This window comes from Vitis vinifera, chromosome 14 (assembly GCF_030704535.1).
Source record: "Vitis vinifera cultivar Pinot Noir 40024 chromosome 14, ASM3070453v1".
NCBI classification, from domain to species: Eukaryota; Viridiplantae; Streptophyta; class Magnoliopsida; order Vitales; family Vitaceae; genus Vitis; species Vitis vinifera.
Genome location: NC_081818.1, coordinates 30092868 through 30117737, shown reverse-complemented (window position 1 = coordinate 30117737; position 24870 = coordinate 30092868). Strand labels below are relative to the sequence as shown.

The 24870-nt window shown below is 36.6% G+C and overlaps 3 protein-coding genes across 5 annotated transcripts; 2 read left to right on the top strand and 1 right to left on the bottom strand.

Moving 5' to 3' along the window:
• The first annotated feature begins 689 nt into the window (after nt 1–689).
• On the top strand, nt 690–4840 carry LOC104881701 (probable WRKY transcription factor 4). The gene is made up of 4 exons (XM_010662802.3): nt 690–1402; nt 2183–2910; nt 2999–3160; nt 4074–4840. The coding sequence occupies exons 1-4, from the start codon at nt 710–712 to the stop codon at nt 4357–4359; spliced, it is 1869 nt and encodes a 622-aa protein (XP_010661104.2). The 5' UTR covers nt 690–709; the 3' UTR covers nt 4360–4840.
• Nucleotides 4841–5630: 790 nt separating this feature from the next.
• On the top strand, nt 5631–11156 carry LOC100268091 (protein IMPAIRED IN BABA-INDUCED STERILITY 1). 2 transcript variants are annotated; one of them, XM_002278782.5, is made up of 9 exons: nt 5633–6616; nt 7618–7902; nt 8102–8419; nt 8871–9098; nt 9340–9437; nt 9838–9946; nt 10065–10565; nt 10677–10808; nt 10888–11156. In XM_002278782.5, the coding sequence occupies exons 1-9, from the start codon at nt 6164–6166 to the stop codon at nt 10900–10902; spliced, it is 2139 nt and encodes a 712-aa protein (XP_002278818.1). In that variant the 5' UTR covers nt 5633–6163; the 3' UTR covers nt 10903–11156. The 2 variants fall into 2 exon arrangements, with proteins under 2 accessions (XP_059598400.1, XP_002278818.1); XM_059742417.1 differs by lacking the exon at nt 8871–9098 and having other exon boundaries at nt 5631–6616.
• Nucleotides 11157–12793: 1637 nt separating this feature from the next.
• Nucleotides 12794–19743, bottom strand: LOC100245770 (uncharacterized). Of its 2 annotated transcripts, none has more exons than XM_019225018.2 (10): nt 19286–19743; nt 16971–17344; nt 15811–15894; nt 14883–15392; nt 14506–14641; nt 14253–14415; nt 13961–14089; nt 13485–13703; nt 13197–13319; nt 12794–13099 (listed from the first exon to the last, which is right to left on the bottom strand). In XM_019225018.2, the coding sequence occupies exons 2-10, from the start codon at nt 17251–17253 to the stop codon at nt 12983–12985; spliced, it is 1764 nt and encodes a 587-aa protein (XP_019080563.1). In that variant the 5' UTR covers nt 17254–17344; nt 19286–19743; the 3' UTR covers nt 12794–12982. The 2 variants fall into 2 exon arrangements, with proteins under 2 accessions (XP_019080563.1, XP_010661102.1); XM_010662800.3 differs by having other exon boundaries at nt 13485–13679; nt 19286–19740.
• Nucleotides 19744–24870: the final 5127 nt, after the last annotated feature.

Here is a 24870-nt window from a genome sequence, read left to right as displayed (position 1 = left end):
CAAGTTGCGAGCGACGTACACGGCAGCACGACTGGAGCCACCTTTTCCGGTGGGTCCCATGCCTAAGCTGTCAAAACGTTGTCTTCTTGAATTCAGTGTGATTGTCGTGGTCCCCACTTGACACTTGACAGCCCTCCCCTGCTCAGGACCTCAACCCAAAAAATCTTTTTCAACTTCATGTTTCTTCTACAAATATTATTATTAAATATTAAAATAAAAATGATATTTAATCAGCATTTTCAAAAGTTGTAGTTACACACTGACACCTACATCCATCAATTTTAATTTTTAACGTCATTCTTATTTTTATTAAAACTTTTATATTTAATAAATTTCAAGCGTGAGTTTTAAAATGACCCTACAAAGCCTAAAAGTGGTTTCCAAGACAACAATAATTTTTTTTTACATTATAAAAAATAAAAAAAGTATTATAAACCGTAAATAATATTGAATTAAAATAATTAAATTAAATTCAATGCTCTAAATCATCACTAATATGGTGGGGGTGATGATGGAGTGTACAACATTATCCTGCCCAAGTCAAGGTGGGTTTGAGGACAAAAAGGGGATTCATTTTGATGCATTTTTCATGAGGATGCGTTTCTTTGGGGTCATAATCATAGTGCCGGTCTCTTAGGGTAAGAAAGTCCCTTGAAAAGAGGTTCAAATTTTGTCCCCTTTTTTGTACCATATTTTTTTAAATGCTTAAATGCTTATAAATAAAAAAATCTTATTATTTTTATATTCGAGCGTTTATTTATTGTATTTAAATTTTAATATGTTAAAAGGATTTAGAAAAATAAAAATAAAAATAAAAATAAAAGGCAGAGTTGGTAATGGGAGCGGCGCCACCAAGGGGACACCCGTGAGTAAAAAAACTAAAAAGTCTGCTGTGCTCCGTCGACTTTCCACAAAATCCATAAGAGAGAAGGGAGTTTTGGAGGGGTGGAAATTAAACCCTAACTATGGTGAACTGACGGAGCTCTCTATGGCTCAGAATGATACGTCCTCGTTTTCATCCAAAGTGGTGGCGCCCTCCCGCCCCACCATTGCTCTTCCCCCTCGCTCCTCCATGGACGCTTTCTTCTTCGCCGCCACCAGTCCCGGCCCTATGACCCTCGTCTCCAGCTTCTTCTCCGACAATTACCCCGACTCCGACTGCCGCTCCTTCTCTCAGCTCCTCGCCGGCGCCATGGCTTCCCCAGGCGCCAGGCCCACTTTGCTCTCCGGTAATTCCACCAACCACGAGGGTTCTGGAGACGGAGCTGAGAAGAGCAGTTTAGGGTTCAGGCAGAACCGCCCCTTGAGTTTGGCGGTTGCTCGGTCGCCGATGTTTTCCATTCCGCCTGGGTTGAGCCCTTCAGGACTGCTCAATTCGCCGGGCTTCTTTTCTCCCCTCCAGGTAAGGGATTGAATTTCCTAACTTTAATGGGTTTCCTCTCTTTTTGCTGTTTTATGCAAGTTTTTTTGGTGAAAATTTTTCAATTTTTATTTTAATTTCTACGGTTGTTGTAGGGTTGAGAGTTGTTTCTTTCCATTTATGTAAAGATTGATTTGATTGTTAAGCTGTTGAGTTGAGACAAGCGTCAACTATGGGAGGAAAACCTTTATAACCCCAAATGTTGCCTTAAACGTACTTTGTATGACTTAATCTGGAGTTTGAAGCAAAACCATGATTTCTTTTTCTGGTTTGCAAACTTTTGTTTTTCGTACCTCTTTAAATTTTGGGATCATATCAGGATAAAATTGATAATTGATTGTATAATTCTGCATATTGGGTATTAGGCACATGAAATTGACCCAGCGAACTGACTATTTCCTGTGATTTCTATGTACTTCAGTTTATATGCTTGGTATTTTTCCTTTCCTGGTCTCGTGTGTTTGAATTGGGATTTGTTATGGCTCCCTGTTTTCCTCCACAACCCCATTTATCCAGTAGGAAGGTCTTCAGGAATGCATGGTCTTGGACAGGTTGATTACCTTCTTGGCTGGTGACTGTCAAGAAATTGTGCCTAGATATTTAGAACTACTCATTCTCGGTATGGTTGAGGGAACACGTGTTGCCTCGCTGCTGTTCTGGACCATATTGTGTGTCTGTTCTAAGTACCAGATTATTATGTTGGGCGAAAAGGGGCTTTAAGTTGTATTAAGTTTTGATATAATTGCTCCTTTATCCATGCAGAGCCCGTTTGGGATGTCCCATCAGCAAGCCTTGGCACAAGTTACAGCCCAGGCTGCATTATCCCAGTCTCATATGTTCATTCAAGCAGAGTATCAACCTTCTTCATTGGAAGCTCCTGTGGAATCACTGGCACAAGATCCATCCTTTATCACCGATGCAACTACACACCAGCAGGTGCCACCACTACCATCAGACCCTAAGAGTTCCATGACGGAGTCATCAGAAGTCTCTCATTCTGACAGGAAATCCCAACCTCCCTCTCTTGTTGTTGATAAGCCGGGTGATGATGGCTACAACTGGCGGAAATATGGACAGAAGCAGGTCAAAGGGAGTGAGTATCCTCGAAGCTACTACAAATGTACACATCTGAATTGCCCTGTCAAGAAAAAAGTTGAGCGTTCTCATGATGGTCAAATAACTGAGATTATCTATAAAGGGCAGCACAACCATGAAGTGCCAAAACCTAATAAGCGTGCAAAGGATGGCAATGATCTAAATGGACATGCAAACTCTCAGTCTAAGCCTGAACTTGGTTCTCAAGGTCAGATGGGAAGTTTAAACAGGCCAAATGAAACTGTACCTGCTAATTCAGTGCCTGGGATGGATCAGGAAACTACCCAAGCAATGCCTTTGCAGGTAAATGGGTCCAGTGACAGTGAGGAAGTGGGTGATGCTGAAACTAGAGTAAAAGAGGATGATGATGATGATGAACCAAATCCCAAGAGAAGGCAAGTCCGAAACCTAATATTGCACCTGTTGATAATTCATTTTCTCCTGTCTTCCCTAAAACATTTGAAAATTTGCCATGGTGTGCAGGAACACAGAGGTTGCAGCACCTGCTGAGGTAGTATCATCACACAAGACAGTCACTGAACCAAGGATCATTGTGCAGACAAGAAGTGAAGTTGATCTTTTGGATGATGGCTACAGGTGGCGCAAGTATGGGCAAAAAGTGGTCAAAGGGAATCCTCATCCAAGGTTTGTCTATATATTGGTTTTTAATTCTGAAAATCATATGCCACAACATAGGATAACCTATCGGAAACCTGTGTTTTCCTTTTCATTTGATTCCTTATGATCACATCATGTAAATGGATTCCAGGTTTCTTATTGACCATAATGTTGCTGGCCTCTTGTTTATGACACATGTTTTGAGAATTATCTAGAACCATCAGGATCATAGAAAATTAGAAATCTACTGAGTCTCTGATTGTGAGCCAATTAATTGTGCTGAGCTGGCCCCACTTTTCATAAATATCTGAATTTTAATTCGTTAGGGGGATCTTTCACTCAGATTGTGAATATTTTTTAAATTATCAGGATTATAGAAATGATCAAAATCTCTGATTGTGAGCCAATTGATTGTACTGATCTGGCTAAGATCCCCTTTTCATAAGTATCTAAATTTTTGTTTGTTAAAGGTATCTTTCTCTCAGGTACTGAATATTGTTAAGTGGCTGACATTTCTAAACCATTGCTGATTTTGTAAACATGGCTTGCTTGCCTTTAGAGTTATAAATAGATTGAAATTTTTATGTGCATACTACAGGATCTTTGTGCTAGAATTGAGATTTGGAAAAGTGAATTAAAAGGTGGTTTTGGTTTGGGATTGTTGAGCTTGGAATGATTTCCAGTTGCTCTTTGGACTTTGGCTCTCTCTAATAGAACCACTAGTCTTTGGTTTTTCCTAGACATTTCCTCTTGCTCACAGCTCTAATTCAAGGCACTTCATATTGACTCTGTTGAATTTTACATGGGTGATTTAGATGGTTGTGCTGAGTGATCTATTGATGAACATTTCACTATCCTTTCCTACAAGCTGTTTACTATAATCTCAAGTTCTGTTCATTTCCAAGAAGATATTGCTGATGCATCTAAATTCTCTCTGCAGGAGCTATTACAAATGCACTAGCCTGGGCTGTAATGTACGTAAACATGTTGAGAGGGCTTCAACAGATCCTAAAGCTGTGATAACAACATATGAGGGGAAACACAATCATGATGTCCCAGCAGCTAGAAACAGCAGCCACAACACTGCCAACAGTAATGCAACACAGCTAAAACAGCATAATGTGGTGGCTGAGAAGCGTGCCTTACTCAAAGAGATGGGTTTCAGAAACAAGGATAAAAAACCTGTTGCACTTTTACAACTGAAAGAAGAGCAGATTGCGGTGTAAATTGCCAAGTTGAAACCTATTCCACTAAGGTCACAGGGTTGTCCCAAACCAACTAACACAGTACAAATGAAGGAATTAAGGAAAAGGAAGAAATTCAAAACCTGCAGGAGAAATCAGAAGAAAAGGAAGAAACCATCGAAAGCTGTATGAGAAATAAGGGCTAAACCTTTGCTGCATATATAATTTATAAAAAAAATTGCATGCTGTATGTACTTTCTTCTTGTACATCAATCAGAAATGATGTATATGACTGTTCAGTTTTTCATACATAGATGACTAGCATATGTTTGAATCTAGTTTTAAGCTTCCTTGCCTTCTTGGCTGCTTGTTTCTCCCTCCCTATTAGGGCTGCTATGTAAAGGGCTAGTCAATGTGGAAGTTAGAGAATAACCATCCTAATTAAGAGGCAGAGCACCCTGGAATCGTCTCTATGTTGTATTTTATTTTGCTATCATTCAATAAATGCAATGGTGTTTGTGCATGGTCTCCTCGTGGGTTTCCATCTTTGGCTGGTAATGGTGCTTTAACATTTTAGTGAGGTTTTGATTCAGCAAAATCCAGATGATGGGTCTTGAAGTGCTCTATCAGTTTGGTTCCCAGATGCATAATTGTTACCGAGCAGAGGCAATTAGTTCCTGATGGCGTGGGCATCAAGATTTAGTCTGCGATGAAACAAGGTCCTGGGCAACATACACCTGTCTTAACCTAAGAACTTCCCAACAACTTTTTGCCCTTTTGGGTCATATTTAGAAAAATAATAAGAATGCTTCATATTTGGAAATCCCATATGGGTTACATGATAATGATTCATAATGCCCAAAACAAATTGTTAGTAATAACCATTGGCAATGAATTTTTTACTACAATATGTTGCTAAACCCTAGAAGGTTGTTATTGTTGGGTTCACTTTTTTCCTTGTTTTGGTAGACAGAATAACTTGTAAAGGAGAAGCAGGGCACAGTGGCATGCATTAGTTTACAAGAAATATGGTTGAACAAATCATCATATAATCAGATGAATGATTTCTTTTGATTGATAACACGGATCAACCACTCCAGGGAAAGGTGGTGGAACAGTTACAATCATGTCATCCTGAGTGCTGCCTCCAATCCTTTTTTGTCCACTCCCTATTGCCCATTTCCACCTTTGTACCTTAGCATATGACACTTGCCCAAAAAATTTAGTTGAATCCAACTTATTTATTTGTAGAAAATGAAGCAAAAATAGATGAAAATTCATATTCAGTGGCTACCCAAGTGGCCATAAGTGAAAAAATGGATTGGAAGAAGTGAACATCCGATGTTGGAGTATGGAGTTGTTGGGCAGTTGGGCGCTCTCTCTCTACCTGTAAGAGGGAAAAGGAAAGGGTAGCATGTAACAGAAAATAAAAACGGGACATGCAACGGTTACATCTCAGCTTCCTCTAGCTTTAATTGGTTGGCAACAAAACCAGAAGCAAAAAAGAAAAAGAAAAGGAAAAGAAAAGATGAAGCAATTCGGACCCACATGTTGCTCTTCCTTTGATTTCGGACTGTTTGTGGCAAATCCCTTCACAAATTCTCCACCCTTTCAACGTCCCGCACATCTCGCACCCTGTGGAACAATTATCGCAGAAAACCAACCAACTTTTACCACCAAAAATAACACACTCTGTGGTTTTTTCGAGGGTTTATGCCCATTTTATTATCCCACCATTGTTCTTGGTTAATGCGAACTCATTTTGGCTAATGCGGGGGTGATTCCCCATCTCCGACCCATTTTCCCTTCCGGGTCGATCTGGGATGTTGGCGGGTTTGACTACTTAATGGGTTGCATTAGCTCGAAGCACGCGGTGTCCGCATCTCCAGATTTCGATATCTCGGAGGCCATTGAGGATGATTGGTCGGTGATTTCCGCTTCCTCGTTCAAGCAGCGACGTGGGTCTAGAGGGGCATCCGTCAAGAAGGCGAAGAAGGTGAGGAAGGAGAGGAAGGAGGAGAAGGAGGAGAAGGAGGAGAAAGAGAAGGACAAGGACAAGGAATCTGAGGAGGAGAAGGAGGAGGAGGAGCCGAAAGACAATGAGGGTCTCGAATTGCAGAGGTCCAAGAAGGGGAGCGTTAATGGGAAGAGTACTTTCAGTGTAAGGTTTGGGAATTTGCATAAGGTAGAAGCCGAGCAAATCATCGCCGGATGGCCCTCTTGGCTTAGCGCTGCTGCCGGAGAGGCCATTCATGGATGGCTGCCTCTCAGAGCAGACTCATTCGAGAAATTGGAGAAGGTACTTTATCATCTACCCCTTCATTTTTGTTCAATCTTTTCTTCCTTTTTCTACTTTCTAGCAATTCTAAATGCAACTACATTGTCAAATTTAAACAAATTATAACCTGTCTCTTTATCTTGACCATTTCAATAAATTGCCTATTTATGTATTCATTTCAATTTCAATTCATATCGGCCCGTGAGGTGCCTTTGCCCAAAGCACATACGTAGGAATGTATGAGACAAAGAGAGAGATGCATGGGGTGGCAACTTCTTCATTGAAGAGCTTTTACAGAAAGCCTTTTGAGCCAGAGAGACCAAAATGGGTCCTCTCCTATAAATAATAATGGAGGTAGCAGCTGAAAATTACATGGTTTTTATAGTTCTGAGGAAGAGGCATTTTTCTTATCTAAGCAGCTAGAAATTACATTTGTACATAATATTCAAGGTGTTTGGGGAGGGAGAGCAAGGCCGATGAGGATGTGGATGAAATTTCGAAGAGGTTCAAAATCACATTCTTCAACTAAACGTGATGCTAAAAGTTTCCGAATGACACAGTGTGTTGTGTTGCTTATTGCTTGATCTATATGAGTTAATGCATAATAGTGCCTCAAGATCATCCTCAAGCAGAAAAATCTATTATTGTAATTTATAGTTGCTGAATATTGGTCATGATTAATGGAATGCCATTTTTAATGTTTTATCTAGACCAAGACAAGAATTGCAGAGAAACTAGTCATATGCTAAGCTTTAAGGCACTTCTATCTGCCATAAACTGTGAAATTGAACATTTTCGTGCAGCTAATTTGCAGGTGAACCAGAGGCATAAACCTTGTGAGGCTTTATAAACTTGGACTAATAGGATTTTAGGTTAGGATGATGATATATTGTTATGTTTTATTATTTGAATTTTTATGCTGATGGTATGCCAGGGAGTTTTATTGATATATTTGCCTTTCTTTTTACAATTTTAACCATTTTTGGAAAGAATACTTATCAACTCATTGTGTGGATCTGTAGATTGGACAAGGTACATACAGCACCGTGTATCGAGCACGTGATGTTGAAACTGGGAGGATTGTTGCCCTGAAGAAAGTGCGTTTTGACAATTTTCAACCAGAGAGTGTCATGTTTATGTCACGAGAAATAACCATTCTCCGCAGGCTTGACCATCGAAATATCATGAAATTGGAGGGGATAATTACTTCTCGATTGTCATGTAGCATATACCTTGTGTTTGAATACATGGAACATGACCTTGCTGGATTAGTATCTTGTCCTGACATCAAGTTCAGTGTTGCACAGGTTCACTCATATTCAATCCAGACATTTGAGTTTGTTAACATGAACTTTGGTTTTTGTTTAACATTTTTCCTCCATTATTTGGTGGTCATAAATTGAGATTCAGACTTTGGCAATGTTTCTCTGTTATTTTGTTCTTCTTCTTTGCAAGTAAAACTTTAAATAACTTAAAGTTTTAATTGTATTCTCCCCTTTCATATAGGTCAAGTGCTATATGCAGCAGCTATTATCTGCAATTGAGCACTGCCACTTACTAGGTGTAATGCACCGAGATATCAAAGCATCCAATATTTTGGTAAACAATGAAGGAGTTCTGAAGCTGGCAGATTTTGGACTCGCAAATATTCTTAGGCCAAAGCACAAGCAAATACTAACCAGTCGTGTGGTGACTTTATGGTATCGCCCTCCAGAACTTATACTAGGGTCAACGAGTTATGGAGTATCTGTAGACCTATGGAGTGTGGGCTGTGTATTTGCAGAACTTCTCATTGGGAAGCCTCTTTTCAAGGGGAGAACGGAGGTGACCACATTATTAGCGAACCATTCTTTTCTGACTTCATATATTCTTTTATCTTAACTCATGAAAGAAGCCGTTGTTGAATATTAGACAAAGACACCTATTAGATGAGAGTGCCATATGGGAAGAAAGAGTCGATTCCACAGGAACAAAGAGACATGAGGAAAAAAATATATGGCAGGGGTTATTAGGATGGTCCAATACTTTTTCTCTTTGTCTTCTGGACCACTTCATCCTCAAATGTATGTATGCTCCTTCCAAAAGGCAGCATATTTGCATTCTTAATTGAAGTAAAAGTCCACATAAATTCCATATAAACTTCAGAAACCTTTCTGTTACTATCTAGAGCTCAAAATGGAAAATGTCATGAAATGACCGTGTATTGAATATATGACACATCTGTACTTGTTTATTTGGTAGCTGAAGTTAAACATGACTCTCCTCCCGTAAACAGGTTGAACAATTACACAAAATCTTCAAGCTTTGTGGTTCTCCACCTGATGAGTACTGGAAGAAGTCTAAATTTCCTCATGCAACTATGTTCAAGCCTCATCATTCTTATGAAAGTACTCTTCGGGAGAGGTTCAGAGAATACCCAACGACTGCACTGAACTTAATAGAAACTCTTCTTTCTGTAGAACCTCCCAAGCGCGGGACTGCCTCCTCTGCCCTTATATCCGAGGTAACCCTTACTGAAAAAGTTAATCTGTGCTAACTAAATTCACGATAGCCGGTATAGGGTAACACATTTGCATGCAGTTTATGGGGTTTTACAAGTAGGTTTTCTTGCTCATTGCACACATTCTTCCCAAACTATCTTCTTCCTTTACGTTATTCTGAAAATCCTCATAATTCATACTGTTCATCACCAAATCTTGGCTTAATCTTCTTATGTAATGTCCTTTGTTATACCCTTTTTTCAGTATTTCAACACGAAACCTTATGCATGTGAACCGTCAAGCTTGCCGAAGTACCCACCAAACAAAGAAATTGATGCAAAATGTCGGGAGGAAGCACGGAGGTGAGCAATTCCATTCTTTGTTTTTTATTTTTTCCAATTTATTTGAGAATTGATTTAACTCCAGTGTATTGTATTTATTTGAACTTAAAAACATTTGAATTTGCACTTCTTTATAGATCACTTATCTGCAATTTGTTCACATCTATGATACAACTTTTTTTTATCAAAACAACCCTATTGTAATTGCCCATCTTGAAAGTTTCTAATCATTGAGAGGAAATTTTCATCTATGTATTGTAATCAAGTCATCATTCTTAACCATATTTTGAGTCAAAGCATTAAGCGTCTGGAAGGGAAAATAGAGCTTTGTGCATAAACCAAGATTCCCAGTATGGCTCCCATATAGTTATATCTAATTTACATTTCAAATGCTTATATTAGACCACTGCTCTATTTCCAGGAAAACTGGGGGTGTTGGAGTGCGAGGGTCTGGAGCGTTAAGGAAGCCCAGAAGATCCCGTACATCTTCGCAGGAACCAAATAGTACCAGTAAATTTGCAGTAACAGAGGTTCTCTCTCACTCACTCACAATCATACCTGCAGCTATTATATAGAAGAAAGCTGGTTGTTAAAACTTGGTCATCCATACTAACAAAAGGCTGATTTTGTTCATTGTAATCTATGCAGTCCAACACCCAGTATTCTCGTAGAAACAGTGGCAGCAGTAGTGCACATATTTCTAAGGGAAAAGGACGAGGCTTTGATTATGGGGATTCAGAGAAGCCATCATTTGAGACAAGTTCGCAGATTTCCCAGGTATCCAATGTATCCAGAGGGGACTTTCTTTTCCAAGTTCCCAAACAAATCACAGCCCCATGTAGCTTTGCATGGGCAGCGAAAAGGCGAAAAGAGCATACTGCACCTCCAAGAACCTACAGTAGGTGTAGTTCAAGATATAGCGCAGTAGAAACATTGGACGTTGTGGATGAAAATAGTGCATTGGAATTCCAAGACCGAGTTTCAGGTGAAGGTCTGAGTGGCTTGAGAAGCCAGGGCAGAGACGAGATGGCCAAGCCAATGAGGAAGCAGCGAATCCAATTCGATTCTTTCGATACATCTGACTTGTACCATTCTCAGGAATTTGCAGCCGCGGTACACCAAGGAGAGCTTGCTAGAAGGCACAATCTGGTAATGTCACACCTACCTACAACCATTGATCCTTAATCCTTACAGAAGTTAATGTTATCCCCTTTTCACCCCACTTCCAATTGAAATTGATTTTGTCTGAAAATGAATCAGGGTTTGAAGGATCACCCAGATAGGGTTGAGTTCTCAGGACCACTGCTATGTGAACCCCATAGAGTGGAGGAACACTTGCAGAGACGGGAGAGCCAGATACGCCAAGCAACTCAAATACCATGGTTGCAAAAGGTGACTAATTTGATTAAGACAAAATGATAGCATGTGGGCAGGAAATGGAAGTGTGAATAATTTGATTGTGTTTTTGCAGTTGTACGAGGACTAGGAAGCGGGGATGGAGATGGAGATGAGAATCACAATTACAGTTGTTTGTGTAGGCATTAAGCATACATTGAACCCCACTTCATTGTATTTGGAAGTCTTACAGCACCAAGAGCTGCTTCGAGGCATGGTTTTTCTTCTTTCTTTCTAGAGGTTTTGGCCCAAGTTTTGGTGCTGGATTCCATGTGTATTAAAGGGAAGAAACAGATGCAAAAAGTTGATATTTTGGAGTATAATGAAAGTGGAGGTGTTTCAGTCTTTTTTGAATTATTTGATTGATTCATTGGGGGTAATTTAGGATGCCATGTAAGATAACCTTTAGGTATTTCATATTTGTTTGAAAACCCTTCTTAAATACACTTCTCTGATTTTCAATTTTAAACACAAAAATGAAAAACCAGTTTTTAACTTTCTAAAAGAAAAAAAGGTTTTTTCAAGGAGCAGAGGCTTGCTTGGAAAAAGCTTCTGCTTCTTTTGTTGAGAATTGTTTTACCACATAGAGTGTAACTCTTTTCCTATTTTAAGTTCCAGAATTCCTGAAGCCAATTAAGAATTATTTTTTCAGACCCTTTGTTGTTTCCTTCAACATAGCCTTTTTTTTGTCTTCAAACTGATAAATTTTGGAATTGGCTGCTGATGAAAATCTGAACCCTAATTCACAGAAAAAGAAGGAAAGAAAAAGACGAGAATTTTCTTCCAAAGCTTGAGGCATCGAAATTCCAAATGAAATCCAATTCTTGGTCGTCAAACCCAATTGAAAAAGAAAAAAAAAATGTAAAATCAACAACCCAAAAACCCTAAAAACGGAAAGAGGAAGAAAGAGAGGGAGAAATGTCTGGCAATCCCCTCGCTTATGGCTGCAGAGACTAGAGCAGCAAAGCGGCCATGGATTCCCAATTGCTAATGTGCGCCTATCGCACGATTACATCGAATCGATGCGCCACGATTAATTGAAAAACCTCTCCCGTGGAATACCACGCCACCCCTTCTCTTACGGGGGAAGCGCTCGGCCTTAGGCGATTCTTTCTCTCTTCGCCTTCCCTATCCTCCATTTATACCGCCCTAAACCCTAACCCTAAACCCAACCGTTCTTCCCCTTTTCCCATACTCTTTCCACATATTCACCTCTATGTCCCTAACTTTATTTCAATTTTCCTTTTACCGAATCGCTAGTAACCGAAATTTAAATCAGTATAATCAGATCAATTCTCTCTGCATGATTTTTTTTATTTTTTATTTATTTAAATTTATTCAAATAAAAATCATTATAAAAGGTGAAAACTATTTTACAATTTTTTTTCTTTTATCTTTTTACATTCTTCTACAGCTGCCAAACTCTAATTTTTCCCTTTCTCCTCCTCCTTTCCCTTGACCTTCATATGTTTGGGGGTGGGGGTGTCAAGTTCAAACTAATTTTTTAAGAAGATGGTAATAGGTAAAAACCTTTCACAATTATTTTTATTTAAAAAAACTTAAAAATATTAAACGATGAGAAATTAATTGGATGTAACAGTAACACATATAAATATATAACTTATCAAGGATTTATAAAAAATTTGACATTTAAACAAACATTACCCTACAATTTTGAATTTTGAATCAAAAGAGACCGATGCCATCACAAGGGATTTGTCTTTTCTCTCAAACAATTTAGCCATTTGATCTTATCAATGATTCCGTATAATTCAATTAATAGAAGCTTAATCATCCCAAGGATCCATACAACACTCATCCCCAGGTTTATAGTTGACCTAACCATCTCCAATCTTACACACCCATTCATTTTTTCAATTGTCATTTTCTCAGACCTAACATATTCAACTCCAAAAAGTATGAAAGGAGCAAGAAACCTGATTAGTTGCAATTAACATTCATCTTACCTACCGAGAATATGGTTGTATGTATCAAAATGAAAAGACCGCTTTTATTTATGTTACTGCAGAAAACATTCATTTTCCTTCGATTTACACAAGGCAGGAACTGCAGAGAGTTGGAAAATTGTGTACATAAGGGACACCTTGATCCTCCATAATCAGTGTCAATATAAAACTGGTATAATAGTTTAGGAGTCCACATCTTAACACTCAAAAATCATCATCAAGTGTCACAATTGTGGGTATTTGGCCGTGATCAATGAAGTCTATCTTGTTTAATCTCACACAGCACAGCATTTGCTCTGGCAGTTCTTCTGGTTTCTGTGCCTGTTTGGTGATATTAGAGGAGGGTCAGCTTCAATTTTTCAAAAACAATTTTGTAATTTGAAATTCAGGGTCCTAAACAATGAACTTGATACACTACCTGGATGGTTAAACCCAGATCAACGATTCCATTTTTCAAACGTTCTCTAAAGGCTTCAAGCCCCTTCCTTGCTATAAAGCTGAACCGATGAATGTCCAGGTCAATCTCAAAGTAATTGGGTCCCTGCATGAAAGACAAGAGGAACCGAAATCACTACTCATCCCCTATCTTACAGATGCCATGAAAGGGTGATAACTGGTGTAAATGTCATTAGAAATGAAGTGAATGTCAGTCTCCTCAAAATATTATGAGAAACGGCTAAGTAGAAACTGGGAAATTATCCTTTACCCTGTAGAAATTGTGCTGAGGACGTGAGAGGACAGGCTTTTCATTGTAAGCCTGTAAGAGCTTCTTTTCGGTAGAATTCAAGTGAAGTTCCTCAGGATTAACCACCCCAGCCATGATCTTTAGCCTTTCTCTAAAAGGAACCATGGATTCTTTTGCAAAACCTTTCACCTTTTCCATCTCATCCTCAATCAGTCTCTGCAGCATAAACATGAGAGTTTTCTACCAGATGCAAATTCTATATTAACTGGGGATGAAAGATTAAATGTGAAATTGCTTGCAAACAATTAGGAAAAAAAATTAAATTTAACTCAAATATGGATAACAACATGGGCCAAAAAAGCATAAACCAAGCAAGATGATTCTTCAGTGGTCTATATGTGAGTTTTAAAAGGGTGCATCTGAACCATACAGACATGCACATATGCTCACACAAACCCGGTGGTTCAAATTGCCAGAGTTGACCAGAATAAGATTACCTTGATGCTGTCCTGAAAATGCGGAGAGATGTCTTTGTCAAAAGTCTCAGAAACTTTGAAGTATAGTATGAGGCTCATCCCTTCCCCATCACTGTCACCACTGAACATAGCAGCAGGATATGTAGGCAACTGCCACAAGGAGGACAACAATATAAATAGATTTAAGATAAGAAACTTTAGGGGACACAGATTTCCAGATAAATTGATGAAGTTGCAATCTGGCATTCCATTACAACAATCTGCTGTAGAAAAAGATGGAGTAATTAAGAAATATAATGAAAAGTGAAACCACCTGGATATTAACGATGAGGAGTGAAGGAACCTTCCCCTCTGCTTTCACATTAGGCAGCTCAAGGTGTTGGGCAATGTGATTTATCTTTCTTGAGCACATAAATAAATCAACACCAACTGGGATATAAGGACTATGACTTGAAGCGGGGGCCTTCCGCTTATCTCTGCAGGGCAGCACCAGAGAACAAACCTTACTAAGTAAGCAAATACATTACTACCATGGAAAATTACAGAGCCTAAAGTTAATAGCATACTTGAAATAGGTCACTCCACGGAGCTTAAAAACTGAGGGTGAAACCTCACACCAGCATCCTGGACTTTGCTTCTCTCCCGAACAAAATGGGATCCGAAGCCCTGACCTGGGACGATACAAGAATCTTTTTGATGCACCTGCACAATTATCAATATGTTCAGACAGAGAATTACGTGTGTAACTCCATAATAGAATAATATATATATATATATTTTCAGGTTCTTAAATTCCCGTCGAGATTTCATGAAGACTTCTAGGAGTAAACCTTAAAATAGGAAATTAGGAACTTAGGAACTTAGCTACACAAAATAGAGCATCTTTATTTGGGCTCTTCAATTTCAGGAAAATTCTGTCAAACTATATCAGTAGCATACTTACAATATTCAGTCTTTTCTTCTCCATCACACGATTTCCTCTTGAAAGAAAACCTGATAACTGTTGAAGTCCTTCTTTGAGATTGTGGACTCACACATGGTTGATTAAAAATCTTGTCATTGAAACTAACATTAGGAACCAACAGAGGCAAGCCAGGCATCAAGGTGTTATCTAGAGTTCTGTCCACAGAATCACGCCTAGCCTCTTTTAGACTACTATTAAAGCTTTCATAAGAATGGTCTAACATTTTCTTCTTCTTAGTGCTAACTTCATCAGTCTTCCCTAAGCACGAAAGCTCATAACCCTGGGCACTTATAACTGAAAATCCACTTGCTTCCTTGTATTCATCTTTGCTTAAAAACTTCTCAGATATACCTCCATCTGCTTTCAAAATCCTTTCATGGTATTCTTCATATTTACCCCCATTATCCACAATGCATGATGAAGTTTCATACTGAAGCACTTGACCACTTGAGCCGTTCCCAATTGCGTTACCTACTAGGGGAAGAAAGTCTGCAGACAAAAAAATAACCAGATATTTAATAAGAAATGAAGAAATAGCTCAAATATTCCATCAAATATACTAGTATTTTTTTCTAGCCATTCTATCAATGAAACACAAAGTATGGAAGCATACTCATGAGGGAAAAATCCATAATCCTATTGACCTGCCTAGAATATTGTATATATAATGCAAAAGATGAATAGATAGTAAATATGTGATGTATTGCCCCCAAGACTTTGTCATAATGTGAAAGACATGGCAGCTTGGTAAACAGAGTAAGTTGTGTTTTAGTTCTATGAATCTTATCAAGTTAACTAAAGTTGCATGATTTCTGTTCAGCTTGTCCTCTACTATCTCAAAAACGCACATCACAGAAAGCAGCCTCATTCTGTAAATATAGCTGAAGAAAGGCTGATGTTTTTTTACCTCCATGCACACTGGTGAATTCATCATCCGATTCAGAATCCAGAATACTGACAGTGTCAAACCAAGCTTCCTCTGGGCAAATCACTGCAAACACATTCACTTCCAAGTCATTTTCAGAGTTGTTAATCTATCAATCTATGACTTTCAGGCTTCAAAAATGCCATCAATTTCTTTTTCCAGTTAAGGGGATAAAAAGGGAGGCTTGAATCCTAGGCATACACAAGAAACATGATAACATGGCCAGAACACAGAAGAAGAAACGGCAGATGCAAAATTTAAATCACCAATGAACATGCATAAGTTCTCAGACCCCTTTTTTCATCATTAACAACTATTAAACCAAAATGAAACATTGTCACACTCAATGGAAGAAAAGATCTTTACAAACCTATAAAAGAGCTCTGTGTTGATCAAATCTAAAGGGATACCAAGATCAGAAATCTAAAGTTCATGACAGATCCAGACACACTCTATCTTCTTCTTCTTCAATATCGTATACACTAAAAGAGAACTCCATTGAGAACCTATACAACATCTAACTCCTCAATTCAAACTATCCATAATAAAAAGTTCTCTTGTGCCTGGATTAACAAGATATCTAGAGACAATATTTTATTCAGTCATGGATCAACCCAAGTCAGATTATTCACACATGGACAGGGTACCCATTCTGAGATAAGCTTGAAATGCAGGCAGAAAAATATTGGTCATAAATTTGCAAAAATATTGGTCATCATATATCACTTATAATTTGAATATCTATATATATATATATTTGGCTAAAAATCAGATAAAAGTTTCCCAAAATTCAATATAATTTGGGGCAGGTCCACCAAAGAGAAAAAAAAAACACAAAAAACATCTGTATGGACAAAACATCTGGATGTCCATGCTCGGTGTAATTTGGCGATAAGACAGGTTCAGATGATGATGGTAAGAAGAAACCCCCTCGTAAGTTGTGATGTAAAACATGGTCCAGTGTAAGAATCAATTGAGATGAGAATTTTTCTGCAGAGGTGACTGCATCCAACCAAGTGTATTTTTCTTTTGAAGCATTCATAATAGACTGATCACTCATTATGATCATCTCAGTTTGTAAATTATTAGGCAAGTTTTTTCTCATAGATAACTGAACTTTGAAAAAGGAAAGAATGAAATACCATTAGCATCAATTGGACTATGGTACCATTGCAACTGGGTGAGATGGAATGTTGAATTAGAAACCTCAGATCTCCTGCATGTGGTTGTTGCACCCTTGTCAAAGTCCATATGAACAAACTCACTAACAGCAAAATCTGTTACATGTGGTCCTGCATCACTATTCCTTTTCTTGATTCCATCTGTGATGGAAGTGCTAATCTTTCCATGGCGTTTTCCAAACCGATGACGGTATTTCCTCCGTGGTTTAGGTCCTCTAGCTGGTGTTGATACACACCCACCCATTATGACTACTTAAATTTTATTCAATAAAATTGAATATTCTTGTCATATGAGATGAACTTGCAAAGCATATGTACTTTATGAAGACAGGTACCTGCCAAGTACATTTCAGAAAGGATTCACAAATCCGCAATAAAGCAGTTTCATTCATCAAAATGATGGTAAAGTTATAATGCTAACCCAGGTACCCAACCAAACACATATCTTGATACAGAACTGAAAAGAGGCAACCACATTGTTGGCGTTAGCAACTGATGTCCATAAAGGAAATTATCAGAATGTGCAACAATCACATGGTCTGAGAGTGGAAGCATCACACCACACCAGTGGTTCAACCCAAGAGACTTTCTCAGTAAATGTTCGAAGAAACTTCCTCAGAAAATGCTCATGTGGCATCTGACTGTAATTACCATGCTTGAGCACCTTCTCAAACCTTTTTCCCAATTTCCTTTTGTGTCAAAAAGTACATGAATTAGGAACACAGGTTGGGGGTAAAATTTCATACCAGTCATTTGCTAGCTAAGGTTCCAACCCTTTCATCTTCTGTAAGATCACATTACTCTACTTAAAGGCCTAATCCTACATTTCTTTCTGAATCATTGCAAATTCAGAAAGGCTATCAAACATTCCACAGCATTGAGGGGAAAAAAGAACAAAAATGAAAAACTAAAAGCTAATGTTTTTGGCTCAAAAGAAACAACAGACAAAAGGTCTTTAAAAATAAACAACCCAAATAAACTGATTGGGTTTATTATCTTAAAAATAGTCACCTAAAATTCACAAGCAATCATGAAGTTATGATCAAATTAATTGAGATCATGTCAATCAGAATTAGTGAAAAAAAGGGGTATGCTGTCAAAAAGTACTTATGACCATGTCTGTCAGACTGAGTAATGTATCAATTTTCCATTCGACAAAAAAAAGGAAAAAAAAAAGACTATGATAATTTCTAAGGGTTTATGTTTTTAAAAACTTACTACAGATGTCAAAGGGGTTGAATTGGTCATCCTATAAAAAGGACATGCTTCATTTTACTTTCCATGGGGAGTGGAGCTATCACAGAAACTGGATCTCTCTCCACAAACAACAGTAAAAAATCAGAAGATCATCATGACATGAAATCTTTGAGATAATCATCTAGAGAAGACCATCATGTTGCTACAAAACAAATGAACTCGTTCTAAATGCTATGAAAAAAAGGATGGAACAATCTCATTCCACGAGAAGTCCAAATGCACTTGCAGTTTCAACCCACCTAAATATACCATAAATACGAAACATCGACCTTCAAGACAAAAGAAGACTAATGATACTGTAACGGTGTAACCCACATGGGATTCATCTTTCCCTATGTATGCATGTGGGCATCAGCAATGTTCAAAATAATTTATTATAATTATTCAAACCATAGTTTGAAATTTCAAATCATTGTGATCCTAAAGAGCACACCATTGGAAATTGACACTTCACCATTGAACAACAAAATTAAGATCTAAGCACGAAATTTCAATTCCATACTTTCCAGGCCACATATTTCAATCTTAAAAAATGTACATGCAGATATACGAATCAATCCAATTCAAACTCACCACACATTTCAATTAAGGAAAAAGAATATCTAAAAATCATGCTTCCCCATTTCAGAAATGACCCAAAAGTAATCATTCTGAGAAGGCCATCCTCCCCAACAGCCCCATGGTCAAAAAACAAATTTGAATGAAAATGCAACATATAGAGACAAAAAAAAGGGGGCAAAAACTAACTGTTGACGAGAGAAAGAGGAAGGAAGGGGGCAAACTTTGAAGAAAATGAAGAGTGTGAACAAAAGAAGAAAAAAAAAAAAACAGTGAAAATGTCCACACCCAGTGAGGCCAAAATACAGACAAAAAGAAATAATTCAGAAAAAGACCGCATACCCAGAAGAGCATAACAGGAAAATGATTCAGATTTAAAAGAAGAAATGAAAAACACACACACCAAAACGAAAAAAAAGAAAAAAAAGAAAAAAACAAGAAAACCAGAAAGAGGGATATACCTAAAGAGAGAGGATGAAGAGGAAGAAGAAGAAGAAGCAGCCAAAGCAAACAGAGACACAGCCCTGCACCTCCCTTGTTGTTGGGTTGACACCGTATTGGAGGTGGAGGTGGAGGTGGAGGACCCAAGAGACAGAGCTATTTCACAACTCTCTCTATTTTTATGTGTCTCTGATTTTGAGGTTGTATTTTCTTTTGTCCCATAATTGGCTGGCCCAGAGCAAGACTCTCAGATTTTCCTCGTTGTCCCCGGCCCCCTCGCTCTTCTTTCTTCCCCACTCTAACCGATTTTCATTCCCTCCATTCATCTCCTTTCTCTCCTTTTCTCCATCCTCGGATTATAATATCATACATTTTTTCCACTTTCAATGTTGTCAACTTCCTAGAAAAAGCTACCACATTACTGGCGGCAGTTACATCGCACAGAATTTTATTGCAATTCAAACTACTTCTTTGCCCTGTCAATTCTATTTTGAAGTTTCAACTACATTTTGATTTTAGACCTCTAAGCTACCCCATTTTATTTAAAGGAAATATATATACATATATATACTTTTTAATTTAGCATGTCTTAAATGTCTTGCGCAATCTTGAACTCTTTTAAACATCCCAACTTATAATTTTAGAACAATAATATTTATATGAAAAAAAATAAATATTATAAATAGTTATACGTTCGATCCTTCCATTAGAATCTAATCTTAAAGTAGAAAATATTTTTGGACGCATACTTTTTTAGTGTCTTGCAAGAAATCTAATCTTTAGAGAAAGTGGATGGCAATAATTAGTTTTAGAGCAAATAATAATTATACCATTTAAAATTATATTTAATTAGCTTAATAGAATAAGATATATCTATATATCCTAAAATGTTATATATTATATGTACCATGCCTATTTTTTGGTTTGTAAAAAAATTAAAAAATAAAATAAAAATTTTATTTATGATTCTAACCGAAAATTTAACCTTTTTTTTTAATAAAAGTTATTTATTTTACAAAATGAGTAATATAAAAAATTGAAAAAAAAATAATACAAAGTGTAAATTTATGATTGAGGTATATGTATATCTCATATAATTTGGGATTATTATATTTTATAAAATAAAAAATGATAAAGATTATATATCTTGCTATTTATCTTATCCAAAATATAAGAAGTAATGAAATAATTTATTCAATTTTATTATCAATTAAATATGAAATAAGATCATCTCGTCTTATTTTATATTATTATCAACCAATCAAATATAAGTTAAAAAAGAAGTTTCAATAATCAGAAATTGTGAATCATAATAATACATAATTTAGAAATATATATCTTTCTACTTTTGTTGTCAAAAAAAATTATTTCTCCATTCTTAATTATTAAGCAAAGAGTTTTAGGTTTGCATAGCCAAAGTGGTCTTAGGCGGGGGTGGTTAGGAGGTTTGGACCCCTTAAATAATTCAAAAAAAATTATGGAGTGCTACACATGACCTCAATACATTTTCACATTTATTTTAACTCATAACTTCATTTTAATATATATATATATATATATATATATATATATATATATTTAAAAAAAATTAGAACAAAAAAATTATTTATTTATTTATTTATTTATATATGGTTGACTTCAAAAGGTCCACAAGGCCTCTAAGATTCAATTTGGAGTTGTGAGCCTTTTTTTAATAGGATTATGATGATATGAAATATTAGAGCCCAAAGATATTGCTGCTTTCCCAAAGATATTAGAGCCCCATTTGATATTGGCAGGGTGTTTAGTAATTTTTTAATCATACTTTTACTCAATTAATGCCATGACCTTTTCATAGCATGTGGGTGAGTTTATTGATGGATCTTTCCATGAAACTACCAAAAATTTTGTCAACTCATCACACTTTTTCAAAAGTAAATTTGATTAATTCAAAGCTTATCTTATTATTCTTAGAGTCAATTTTTATAGATTTAGATACCAAATTAAATATTTCAAATATACGTAGCGTGGGAATATAACCAAAGTACAAAAATGCAATAAAGGTATATATGTAAAAAAAAATCTACATCAAAATTCAATTATTAATATTAAAATTTTGGTAAAGCATTTCTTAAATTCAATCTTTTTCTTTTTTTTATCATTCATTTCATGACAAGTGTCAAGTGGTTTGTCTTTATGAAAGTAATATACCAATATGTGTAATATAATATTGTAGAATGTTTTTACAATATTGAAAGACGTTTTTTAAACGGTGAAAATAATCATTCAATTAGAAACTGTCACATGCTTAACTGAATTATTTTGTATTTTATAAATAATTTCATTATTTTATACTTGAATATCATCATTTCACGCCTAAATATCATTTCCTTTTATACGAGTCTCATATTTTTATACCGCCTATCCCTAATCATACACTTGAATGATCTAAATTCAAACACATTATTAAACTCCCACTTACATTTATGAGTTTAAGAAGAAAAAACACTTTGAAAGATGATCATTGGGGCAAAGTAAATTGAATAAAAGATGAGGCCACATGGTGGTCACACATGAAACACAACTATCCTAGTGAGACAATTGGACATGGTCCTACCCAAAGAGCCCATGCCCTCTCATTCATGCCTTGATCCCTCTCCAGCTTAATACAGCTGCATTTGTCTCCTACCCTTTTTCTTTCGAAAATTATAATTAAAAAAAAAAGAATATCACCAAATAGGAGTAGCATTTGTAAAGTGAAAATGCATAATGGACAAATTGAATTCCCTTTCGATGCTGTTTTTAGTGGAACTTTTTAATGTGTGACATCTTGGGCAATAGCAGCATTCCAATGATTCTATGGACAGATCATCCAATCACTGTACATGAGCGTGCGGAAAGTGTAATGTTGCTTCACTTCATTACCTTTTCATCGGACACACGTAGCTTTGATGGGTCCTCCACCCTTCTACCTTCTTTTTGATAATGATTGCTTGTCTCCTTGATTTTCAGAATTTTAAAGTTTATAATTATTATGCTTTTAATGGAATATAATTTACTGTTAGAACTATTTGTTCGCTTTATTGTCTTCTAAATATCAAAGAGGAGTCATTATCAAAATGGTTGGAACCAACAAGACCAACCCAACCTAAGCTTATCCCCACTTGAGAATTTTTTCGGGGACAAGCAAGTCCCACGAGAGTGAAATTGATATTCGTATTATTACTAAATAAAATTTTGTGGGTCCATTCTTAATTTTACGTGCAATGTATGATTAAAAACAAATTGTTGATTGAGAGAGGAATAAGATAAGTCCTTAGTGCTTTGATAGAGTTTAGAGATACTTATAATTAATCATTTTTGGTGTGATAAGGGCAAATTGAACTAAATAGATTAAATACAATATTACTTAAATGGAAAGTGTAGTGAATTATTGGGAAAGATTGGATAAGATGCTAAAACACGTGATACAAAATAAGAGGGTATGTTATACTTTTCAAGGGTTTAAGGTCTGCTAATCAAGTTGAGAGTAGAATTTAATCATACAACTTTTTTTGTCCAAGTTTACAAGTAAGCGTATGATTTTGAATTTAATTTTTTTTTCTTTTTAATTAGAGCTCTAAAACCATATCAAGTTGTGAAGCCAAAGAACTAAGGATAAATGAAGACTTTTTCAGAACATTATAACATGCTAAATGAGTTATTGAATAGTTGACATTGGCTATATACCCAACTAGCTAGAATGCTCAAGTGTATACCCCATTTTGTAATTATAAAACAACTCCATGACAAATTTTGAGGTAGAATTGAACTCTAATTTTTACACAAATTACAATAATAAAAATATTGTGCAACAAGTAACATTTTAACCCATATTAGTAATATGATGTATATTGATGTCTCGCTATTATCTTATAGTTTAAGTTTGCACTTCTAATAGGTTAAATAAGACTTATCATATCTTGATCGTCAAGAAGTTATAAGTTTACATATGATTATTTCCTCCATTTTATTGATCTCTCATGCAAGTAGAATGTGAAGGCTTTAGTTAAAGAAGGATTAATTCCCCTAATTTATAAGCCCGTTTACAAGTTTAGAAAGAAAACTGCATATTAGGTGGGTGTCAAGACATAGTCCAAATCAACTCAATATACATTGCTACCCATCATTATTTAATAATCCAAAGTTAAAATTTTAGGTTAATCGGTAGTTTAACAGGCACATAAGAAAACAACTGTAACAACTACAAAAAAAAAATACAGATCAAGGAAGCAACAAGAAGCCAACATCTGCTTAGATTCTGAGGTTACACTAGATGGCTATAAAGAAAGGACAATGTGCTCAAATGGAAGTGCATATATATAGGACTGTGCACACGAGCATAAGCATATATACATCAATTGTTACGAGAGGACTAAGTGAATAAGTTTGTTGTGATCCTTGAACTCTTGCCCAAGAGATGCATACAATATTGCAGGATGGTATTATTAATTTATTAGACTACACCTGCACATGCCTCCTCTATTATATATGTTATCATCCACTTTCATTTGTTGAGTCAGCTCTTTCTCCTCCTCTCTTTACATTTTCTTTTTCTTCGGTTGAGACATATGCCTTGAAAGAGCACAAACCCAGATGCTCATTTAATAAAAATTTAAAGTATATTTGCTTTCTGGCTCAATGTAACTTGAAACTAAAGTGAACTTTGGTGTTTGGGCTAATGCACATGGGAGAGAGCTGCTGCTGCTGCAGCAGCAGCAAACCAAATCCTCCAACTTTGTTTGAGTAGTTACCCTTTGGAGGCATCATACATAGAGAAATAAAAAAGGTGATGAGAATCATACTTGTATTGAGTTTTCCAACATATATTATACTTTTTCGGTTTTTATGTGTCTTGGGAAAAGGAAAAAAGTGTTAGGTATGAGGCTTAGCAACCAGACTGAATTCAATGGAACTGAAATCAAGCCAAAATGGGGTTTCTCACTGCAACTTGAATTTGTTGGGTTTGACCGTTGATGGTTAATTATTCTGTTATGATCATAATAATAATGCAATGAGAAATGATATCATGTTCTTCTGGAGTCTGCACATGGAGGTTTGTAATCTTCATAGTTTTTTGCGTTCTGGCCAAGGCTTGAAGTGCTCTTACTTGGGCTTTTCTTTGGGCGTTCTTGTATAATAAGTTTACATACTAAACCTATTTTACATGATCCTCCAATTGAATAACTTGAAGCAATTTAACTGCAAATTGATCCATGGAAGAATGGGGTATTCACTCCTGCATGTAGTTGCTTCCAATGTGCCCCTTGACACTGGGTTTTAGCATATGGACACCATCCTGATTCCATAAAACTGTTACAGGTTTTCAAGCTTAGCAAGCAGTACTGCGGAATTTTTTATAAATGCTTTGGATCATTCTCTTGGGCTCCTGGTGGGCACCCCTACCATCATTTTAAATCCCTTGCTTTTTGAAGGGGCACAACAGCTGCCCCTGGTTACTTCTCCAGAGGTTCTGAAGCAGGCAGGCTCATTAGCCTCATTTCATCGCCTGTTTTAACATAATTAAGAACCCCCTAACTGGAATCAATCTAATTTTCCATTTTTCCTAAGGAATGTCATTGCTTCC